This window comes from Alligator sinensis, unplaced genomic scaffold (assembly GCF_000455745.1).
Source record: "Alligator sinensis unplaced genomic scaffold, ASM45574v1 scaffold722_1, whole genome shotgun sequence".
NCBI classification, from domain to species: domain Eukaryota; kingdom Metazoa; phylum Chordata; order Crocodylia; family Alligatoridae; genus Alligator; species Alligator sinensis.
In genome coordinates, this window is record NW_005842345.1 from 1,453,027 (window position 1) to 1,463,475 (window position 10,449).

The 10,449-nt window shown below is 48.1% G+C and overlaps 1 protein-coding gene across 1 annotated transcript in view; it reads left to right on the top strand.

Moving 5' to 3' along the window:
* The first annotated feature begins 9,459 nt into the window (after window positions 1–9,459).
* R3HCC1 (R3H domain and coiled-coil containing 1) overlaps window positions 9,460–10,449 on the top strand; it is a 12,289-nt gene continuing 11,299 nt past the window's right edge. The window contains exon 1 of the mRNA XM_006028934.3: window positions 9,460–9,547. Within this exon, the coding sequence (XP_006028996.1) occupies window positions 9,460–9,547 (88 nt within the window). The remainder of the gene's footprint in view (window positions 9,548–10,449) is intronic.

Consider the following 10,449-nt stretch of genomic DNA (forward strand, 5'->3'; position numbering starts at 1 on the left):
CAGACATAGCAGACAATACCCTGCTGCAATCAATCAGTTTCTGAGAATGTGACAATGCACAGAGCGGTTATGGGGCACGGGGGTTGCATGGGGTCACTTTTCCTGTCTTTCTGGCATAACCAACATGACTTTCCAGGGGATCAGAAAGCTCAGGGGATCTGAAGCAGGGTATGGTGCTTTCCCCTCTAACGTTGGGGGTTCAAACCCAGCCCAGGCTGGCACTCAATGAAAGCTTCAGGTGGCCTCTGATTCACATTCATATTCTGCGAGTACAGTAGAGAACTAGGCCGCAATTTTAGAGGGAAGAGGCTGAACGTGGTGGCTTTATTGCTCACCCCTATTCTCAGTCATACTACTGTGTCTTGTTCCCTTTCTTAATTTTTTCTCCTCCCCTTTCACCCATGGTCTCTCCAAACCTCCTTCCTCCCTGAGTACTCTCCACACTGTCTCAGCCGCTGCCTCATTTCAATAACAATTGTTTTTAAAGATTCTCTCTTTTCTCACTCACCTGTACTTTTTAATTAGCATCTTCTTTGCATATTCAAACTTGAGTCTAGTAGCTCCAGCGTCAGGGTGGAACGGCCACGGGAGCAGCTCCTTGCCTTTCACTGCAAAAAGGTGACATGGGTTATTTTAGCAGTGTGTTTTGACAGGTACTTGTTTAAACATTTGCAGCAGAAAACATTGCATGTCCATGCCACCCTGAATCCAAGGCATCTGCAGCTCCTTGGCACTGCCAAAACGCCTTGTCATCTTTCTCCCCAATAAACCTTAACAAAGAGAAAAATCAGAAGGTGATAATTATAGTGTAACAGTAATTATTAAATACAGCCCAATTACAGTCAAGTCACAGCACAGTGGGCGTGGGAGAGGAGCACAGCACACTGTGCTCCTGGGGTTGTTCTTACAATTTCTCTGTGGAAGCATGGATAGGACTGACTGTTGCTCATAACCAGCTCAGAATAGCGGAGGGGTGGCAGTGGGAGAGTGGTTAGAGCAGGAGTTAGGCTTTCAAGGCTGTATCCTCTTGGAGAAAGTATATGTGATTCACTTACATCCTTGCACAAGACCCAGACCAAAGTGAGTCCTAGCCTGGTTGAGTCCTTGGGGTATTTAGTGGGTTATGTGTGATAAATAATAAGGAAGGTCCTCTCAAAATGAACTTCCTAATGGCCCCTGGGAGTCTGGACTCCAGGGGAGTGTTAGAGGGGGTAGGACAGGGGCCAGAATTGCAGTTTTACTGCTGACCTAGGCAGATCATTTAGCTTCTCCCTCTTGGTTTCTCTGTCTGTAATGAGTCGAATAATACCTACCTCACAGCAGTGTTGTGAGGCATAATTATGAGCATGCATGAAATGTTTTGCAAAGGGTGCTTAGCAGATAGCACCATTACCTCTGACAATGGTTGGTTAAACCTGCAACATGCCAGACAAAAGAGAACTTGGCCCTTTGACCTGGAGCTGACCAGACAGGAGTGAATGAGCAGAGCTGGGGGATAAAAAGAATGTTTGTCTGCATTGAAATAGAGGGTGTTTCAAATAGCCCTTCAAGGTTCTTTGGGTAAATTTGATATCTATTATTAGAGCAACTCAAATAGTTGGAAAAATTCTTCTTAGCAAGCTTTCGGGTATAAATACCAACACAGCCACAACCTATACCCCTGTCAACTAGCCCGTGTGTGTTTTACTCGAGCCCTTGTGTGCATGTTGGGATGAGGTGGCAGTGGCAAAGGTCCCTTCTTCCATTCCCGGAGGCTGGTTCTTTCCTCCAGTGTCTGTTCATTCCTCCAGCTTGTATCGCAATGCTTGTTTTGTGGCCTGGCAACATGCACCAGTGATTGATCCTTTCCTTGTTTTTGCAGTAGAATAGTCAAGAGAATGACTATAAACTGAACTCTCAGTCTCTGGGACACTGGCCTCTTTGTGCAAGAGGGACTCCCGATGCCCTGGCTGGGATATGGACAGCAACTTCAAAACCACATGTATTTCTGTGTTTTGCTAAGGTTTTTCTTAGTCTGGCAAAAATACACCTCATTCCTCTCTGTGCAGGGTGGTTTTCTTTGGGTTTTGCTGCAAATAATGATGGGAATGGGTGGGGTACACAGGCAGAAGCACAGAAGAATGTGATACCAGGATGCAGGATTGAGGCAACACTTCTAATCCTCTGCTGAGGCTACCCTCAGTATACCTGGGGAACCTCACAACAGTGCAAGGAGATGTTGCAAGGAAAGCATTCAAGTCTCTTTCCAGGGTCCGGTACATTGACTCCCACGAGCCACAATTCCCAGCAGTGTGACCAGTATGCATTTCCTCTGTGTTGTTTCACCTTAATGGTGTTGGGCTCCTGGCTCTTAGGAAGCAAAGTGTCTGAGCCAAACCTATTCCCATTTGGCTCTGTCCTTGTTCACTGCCCATCTCAGCCTTTTGGGTCTTGGGAGGACCCCTCTCGAAGACAAAGTGGTAAGCCAAGTCCTTCTCATTTGTGGTTTCAGTCTGATGCTTTTGGATGATTTCAGCCAAGCTGTATGGTGCCTTCTGCCTCTCAGTTTTCCCCTGCAGTTTCACTGGGACACAGATTCCCCGGGACACAGATTCCCCATGATTTCCACCCTAAGCACTTGTCATGTGCTAGGATGCACTACTGAGTGGTGAGTCATTCGAGTCCCATTTGTAAACTGTGATGGGACCCTGAGACAGAAATGCCGTCTCACAGCAAGGAAAGAGTTCTTTCTGTCTGTCCTAACAGCTGTGCTTCATGCTGTGTGGTTTAACAAACTGAGAACAGGCTGTGAGGTTGGATTACAAGAAGAAAGTGAAGTGTCCTGCGATCTGTTATTTGCTCTTGGATATGCGGGGGCTACTTGTTAAAGCAAAAGGATCAGGGAGTCAAGACTCCAAAGTTCGGTTCTGTTCCTATCCCTGACACTGACTTGCTGCAAGACCCTCTGTAAGTCCCTTCACCTCTCTGTGCTGTGTTCCCAATCACAAATTGAGGGTAGCAAGATTGAGTTACCCTGCAGAAAGGCTGTGAAGATTAAATCTTTGAAAAGCATCAGTCTCTCTGTAGTATAAGGATCTAGGGCTATAATTGTTGGGTGCAGAGGGAAAGTGTTCAGAGAGAAAACTAAGAACAATGGGACAAAATGAAGCAAAAGAAACTTGGAGCTAGCTAACATGGGAAATGCTGGATGTGCTCTCTCTTAGATTGGAATGATCTCTTTGGAGAAAGCCCCAAACTTTTGGGACCATTAAAGCTCAACTCATGCCTAGAGAAAATATGGTAAGGAAGCGAAATGCAGTAATTCTTTTATGAGAGTAAGAGAGAACCTGATTGTCTTACACTAGTTTCAAACTTTCTTTTTCAGAGGCCAGACAATGAAATAACCTAGAGTAGTATCCCCAGAAAGTGTGTATATGTGGCAGGGAAGGGCACAGACCCACTCAGCCACAATTAAGAAGGAATTAAAAGCAGACTTCTCTCTCCAAAGAGCATTGGATGCCGATTTCAGACCTTGTTCTGTGATTCCTAATGCTCTGAGCTTGACTGTGCCACCGCTTATAGCAGTTGTGCCACACTTTCTGGCATCATTCAGATTATCTTGTTTAGTCCCCTGAATGTTTGCTATGTGAAGAGAGCCCCTTGAAAGCGGAGAGTTCTCCCTGGCTCCCTTCAGGCACTATTCAAGAGGTTAAACCCATTTTCTGAGGCTCGGCACAGCCAGGTGGCTCATTGGGAAGCAGTATTAAAACCTTAATTTAAATGGAAATTGGGGGCCGTTCTTGAGAGGAACTGAAGGGCGACTAGTAGCCCTGAGAACAGCAGAGAGGAGAAGCTCATTGGAAAACTATATGTGGTGGCTGGGCCTCATCTCCCACCTGTCTCCTGGCAGGAAAGTGAATGATGCTCAGCTGGGAAAGCTTGTCCAGAAGGAACTAGGAGGTGAAGTCGCTAACCTACCACTGGAGTGATGGAGGAATACTCAAATATCAGCTGACAGCAGGAGGGGGCTGTCTCTATACCTCTCCCCCTTCAAGGATGGAGGGCTATTTGTTGTTCTTAAATCCCTGGGACCCTTCCCTAGGAAGGGACGGCTTCTGGATCCCTACCCCCAGTTCCTTTCTTCCACACGTGCAAACACGTTCTCCAGCCCCTGCCTGCTGCCAAAAGATGCTGGTCTCAGAACCTCTGGCACATCGTCCTCCCGCTCTCTGTTCCCCAGCTGGGCTTATGTATTTTTTCTGTTTATTCTGCCCGAAGCTCACACTGCGGTGATGAATAGCAAATGCCTGGGTGACATTTAGCGTGATGGGCTTGGTTACCGGGATACACAGGAGAGTGCCCAAAACTGCTGCTGCTCGGGAGGAGCTGCTCTGAAGTCTATCAGACACAAAGGCTCATGATTCATCTCTGTTCCCTGAAGTAAATGCCATAGGAAAGTCTCTTTTGCATTGCCTGTCTTCCAAGCCAATTGGGGAAACGAGGGCTACGGGGTGAGGGAGCTGGTCCTGACCCCAGCCTTCAGGGGGTGAGAGCGTACCTCCTGGCTGTCCAAGCTGACAAAGAGCTGAATGAACCAAAATGGCAACTTTCCTTCTGAAGGCAGGATAAGGTAGGTGATGGCTCTGCAGCCACAGAGGAACAGTTTAAACTGGCCATCACTGCCATCAGGGTTTTTAGCTCAAGTGGGGGAGACTTGTGCTACTGAACCCAAAGTCCAGGGTCAAGCCTCCATGATAATCCCAAACAGGTGGTTGTCTTGGACAGGCACAGTGTTTTTACGCACCCAAACCTAGCCCAGGAATCATTCATTAACTAAAACCACTGCCCAGCCACAGGCTACCAGGAAGGGAAAGCAGCCCCTTCCCATCTTACAGCTCTCTAGGATTAACCATGCATTGCTCTGTGAATCACTGATAAAATTAGCAGGTAGCCTGGCTGTTGGGCAGAAAGAGATAGCTAGAGACTGCTGTTGCAGGAGATTTGAAATCCGCTGGGGTGAGTGGATAGACACAGAAGCAGAGCCTACTGCCATGCTTTCCCACCAGGGCTATGAGAGTGTGGTCAGGGACTCTGGGGCTGCAGGGAAAGATGTACCATCCTAATCATGAATGGGAGTAGTGAGAAAGGAAGCAGAACACAGCCTTGGAAGGGATGGGAACAAGGCAGAAACTGGGGAGGACATGGCTGACGTGCTTTTTCTGATCCGGCTTCTGGGGCTGGTCAGAAATCAGCCTATTTAGATCATCACTGCTCCCAAGCTGGTTTCCAAATTGGAGTCATTAGATGCAGGAGTCTCATCAGGCAGGGCAGGTGCAGGCAGGGGCTCGCCTCTAAGGAAAGCAAAGCCTCCGGAGGAATCAAGGAACTGGCAGAGGGTCTCTGGCCTCTTGAAAGAGCCTGACAGAGGCTCTTGCGAAATCACAGGCCCGGCTTATTCAATCTGTATGGTAATTGGAAGCAATCAACATGGTTGAGGGGGAGAGGCAGGAGAGATTAACTCTTAGATGCTTCAGGCCAAAATATAGACTAATATCTCATAGCTGGGGTGGGGAAGGAAGTATTTAGCATATTGGAGAGTAGACAGGGAATCTGCTGTGTTCCGGGTTTCTCTGGATGGCAGATGGGGTGTATGTGGAGACAAAGGATGGGAAGATGACGTCCCATGTGAGATATGCAGACCCTTGCATGAACCACGTCTCTCCCAACCTCCTCAGTCACTTTTCTTTTGCAACATTTTGTCCTCATCCAAGCAAAATAGTGAGAAACTGTCACTGAGCTCCCAGACAGATAAGGATGCATTTGGCTTAGGGCAGAACTTGGGTCTTTGTCCTTGTCCCCAGTCAGATACTGCCTGTGCTTCCTCCAGAACTCCCTTTGTAGCAGGGCAGTGATTCCCACCAGTGGGAAGGGAAAAGCCAGTCGCCAAGTTTGGGAAGCAGCAGTCCACGAAAAATAGCCTGTCAGCCTTAACTTGGATTTGGCAGACAACCCCAAATGCTCAGAGAAATGAAGGTGACAAATGTAGTTTCTAGCTGGGAAGCTACTGGCTGCTCAGAGCTGAGGAACTGAATGTGTGTGGGAGGGAGGAGAAGGGGGAAAGAGGATCGGAGGTGAGCAGGGTGCTCATCTGGGTCCATTTCTTACGAACAAGCCTCCGGATCATTAGAAGCTAAACGCAGCATGCACAGACCAGGGATAAATTACTATCCATAAAGGCAAGCATCCGAGAGAGAGACAAAATGCAAACTTCTAGTTGGACTTTGAATGAGACCTCAAACCTGGGAAACATCAAGACAGATCCACTGAGAGTGGGAGTTACTTCTCAATAAAAAAGTCAGCACCAGGACTGTAGTGGAATGTATGAGCTCTCTTCAGCAGAGTATCTGTGCTTTCAGTCCATTGTCTGATGCAGTAAAACCCTCATCCCTGACGTGGGTCCTTAGCTGTTACTGCAGAAGTAATAATGAGGTCATCATTAGGAACACTTCACTAACGGACTATCAGCTTATTGTGACCTTAACTCAATTCTTGTGTCTAGAAGGAGCCGTGTTTTAATCGGGTACCACAGTGTGCCATCTACTGTTCATCTCCGCTCACAGCTAGATTTTGCAAATGCCGGAAAGAGTTCCAGATTTCATAGGATTATTTCCCTGAGCTAGAGACTATGCCACAATGTGGCACAATGGCAGGGCTCAGCGGGGCAGTGATTAACAATCAAATGCATCTGGGTATAGACTTCCCTGCATTTTTTGCCAGGAGTAAAAATCCATCTGGCTCCTACATACACAGCCCATGGATGTATTCTTTTTTTCATCTTCACCTTCACCATCCACTGCTTGTCTCTAGCCATAAGGAGATCTTTCTTTTGCATCCTATATTTTTCTAAATTCTTTGGTCTTTTGCTCAACTCTCTAGTAGTCCTGCTCCAAATGCTTGTTTAGACGCTGGGGTTTTTTTGTTTGCTTGTTTGTTTTTTGTGCCCACCATCGGGAGTGTAGGATAGCTCCCATTTATTTAATTGAAAGACACACAGCAGCTCTGAAAATTGGCTCGGGTTTTCTTAAGCTGGCCACCCAAAAATGGAGGTGCTCAAAATCAGTGGCTGCTCATCTGCTTTGTTGCTAATTGCTCTGCCTCCATTTCTCCATCAACAACAAGAGACTGATTGCTGTCCCCCTCTATACAATCCTTTGAGATCCTTGGATGGCACAAACCGTATCCTATTTATTTTGCCGCTTGGAAAGTGAGTCAAATAACAGATGAATTGTCACCTGTGTGAGATGTTCTTGCCTTGAGGGACTTGCAACCTAACACACAGATCCTGTAAACTACTCTGCAGACATGTACCCCATGGACTGACCTTTAGGAGACTCACCCGGCATAGAATTAGTGCCAGGATCAGACCCTAAAAGTCTGGATGGGTGCAACGGTGAACACGTAGTTGAATGTGGTCATCACGGTAGAAATGCTTTGTGAAGCAATGCAAGTTTGAAGAAGTCTGTCTAGATTGCCTGAGACAGTGCTTCCAAATGTTAGAACTGTTAGCAGGTTAGAAGTAGAATTGTTTCCATAACCCAGATGTGATGGTGGACTATGTTCAAGTGCTCTTGTGCATTTCAAACCACAATCTCTCTCCTTATTTTGATGATACTCTTTTTTTGACCTGGGTGGCCCAAAGTTTAGGATCCTACAGGTGGCTGCAGGTGAGAGAAGAAGCTGGTGATGGAACTGGGTGTTTCTTTGATGCAGTCCTGCTTGTTCAGAGAAAGCGTGCTAGACCCTGTTTCCCTGAAAACAACAGCAGCCTGACAGCGAGAGGTTGCAATTCCAAGTCCCTTCTTCTCAGGACTTTGTTCCCAGTACAATCAGAACAAGCTATTAGGGTGGGAGCTTCTTTTCTGTCTTCTTCCCCCCTACCCCCCATTTTAAAGAAATGTTAGCTAGTAAAAACCCTCTGCCCAGAGATGCCTTGCACATTTCTCTGACTTGGACGATAGCACATGCCTGTGTTCGATTGGAGAGAGCTCTCGTTTCAGTTATCTGGCTCCACAAAGGAGATCCACTGTTTCTCACAACTCTGTGAATGAAGACTGGTGGCTGCACCACCCAGTTCCAGCACAGTTTAATCCAATCCTTACCAGTATCATGACAGATTAGCAAAATGGCAATAGGTGGAAAACCTGGTTGCTTGGCATTTTAAAAACCAACTGGTTCAATTCCGATTTTCAAACACCAGCAGCATGTGGGCCCTGCAGGTCTTGTAAAAGCTTTATACAGGGTGTTTAATTTCAGGGTCAGCTCTTGCATCCCTTTGAAGCACTGGCTGGGGGGTGTGATTGTTCGGTCAATGGCACTCAAGGCAGGGTGTCTGTGATGGTCCTTTAAGGGCCAAGATAGTCATTCTGGAATGAGGAAGGGTTCTAGGTCAGTTGACCAGAGGAAATCTCAGCAGCAGCTTCTTCAGCCTCAGGTAAGTTGCCCTGCAGGGGTCTTCCTTGTTTAGACAGGAAAGAAGAGCACACGGTGCCTTGGAGTCAAGCCAGACCGTGTAGAGCGATGCAGGACTAGCAATAGATGGGACCTGCTAAGTACTGAGCATGCATGTTCCCCTTGGCCTCAGGGGTTGCTTAGAAACCTCTGCACCTCTGAAAACCAAGCTGAAGCTGTGAAACCTGTGTTTAGGTGCTGCTTGTAATAAGCCCTCCCTTGTCCTCAATCACCAATTTAAAAGCCTCAGCCACTGGAGCCTCATTTGATCTTTAATTAAAGTCTTGAGCTGTCTTGGCTGGCAAAGTTTCACCAGTTCCTCAAATAACTACGTTTCGCAAGTTCATCATCTCAGCCCTTTGAGGTTGTAAAAGCACTGCAGAACAATGATTTTGGGTGTGACTTATTAAAAAAAAAAATAGAACAACTTCCAGGTGGACAGTGATTGTTAGGGGGGAGCATATTAGAAAGGGAAGGGATGACTTCACCAGAAGGCAAGGAAATACCCTCTTGCATTCAAGTACTGTGTCACACTCGGAAGAGTTCAGCACAGAGGGAAAGGGAGGAGGACTAAGAGGAAACACAGCATCCTCAGAAGCAGACAAGGCTTTAAAGAGGCCTAAAGGCCAAAATACTTAGAGGAGCCTCTGGCATGGTATGGTGACTGCCTGTTACTGATTTCTGTGGCAGTACATCTCCATGCATTACTTTTTTCTGGTTCTGCAGTCTGCGCCCCATCCTGCTGTGCTGCACGTTGTGGGTGTGGGTGGAAGCCACTGAGCACGTACAAATTCACAAACTGTTTGTAAGCCTATATGGCGTGATTCTTTCCAGTCTGATTCTCCGACGGGTGTCACAGGGGGACAGGAGGTGATAGGCTGGTAAATGATGCAACCCTGAGAGTGGCTTACAAAGCTTTCATTGAGGAAGAGATGTTCACAGACTTCTAAGGAAAACTATTTGCATAGAGCGATGTTCCCCTGGAAGCAGCTGACTCTGCATCAGACGGAGTTTTTGGGCAAGGGAGTGACTACCCAGCTTGACTTCTCCTTGCTGACTCGTGGGGTTGCAGGACCAGGCCTGCAAAGCCTGACTTGCCCCAGTCCTATTCTGAGAGGCGGTGCTCAGACTCCAGCTCAAAGCCAAGGAGGGAGAGAGTGGTGCTTGGGACTGGAGAAACACAATGCAGTGGAGGAGCTGGCAGCATTGCTCTGGGCCCGTGACCGCAGAATAATTCTCCTTGCAGACCGCTGGAGCAAATCACGATACAGCACAGCATGCGCACAACGCAAGCATGCTACGGCGCAGTGCTCAAGTAGCTCCTGTGCTGGACATCCAACCTGTCCCTTGGGGAGTACCTCTAGAGGAGGCAGAGGGAAGCTGGGGGGAGGAGAAGGTGTTGGGAGGAGCAGCCCCTAAACTCCTCCAAACTAGGCCAAGCTTCTCCTCCGTCCAGTTGCAGTGTCACCCTGCAGATCCCCCTGGCCCAGCATGCTCATAGCGAGGGCACCTCTGGGGTAGGGTTGCCAACTCCAAGGCTTCCTGGGACACGCAGCACACACATGCCTGTGTGCTTGCGTGTATCAGTTACGGATTACGGTGCATCGACTTCACGGCAGGAAAGCAAGTGCATTTTAAACCCCCCCTGCGTAAATCGGATTCAACAGGCGGAGGTTTGCAAGGCCAGAGCTTTGCCTGGGAGCATCTAGCTGGGAACGATCCTGCTTTGAGCAAGGGGTTGGACGAGACTCCCACCCTCATTTCTATGGGCTAATGCTTATGCTAATGGATGCCCCCTCGTTGATCTTTCAGCCCCTCCTGGAGGTTTCTAGCGGGCTGTGCGTGCCTCTGGGCTTGTGCTGCCCCAGCAGGGTCGGGTTTGCAAGCTGCGGGCCGGGCTGGCCATGCTTCCCCCGCACCGCGGGGCGGCGCAGGCTGCTGCCGGCTCGGTGCGGCGCAGCT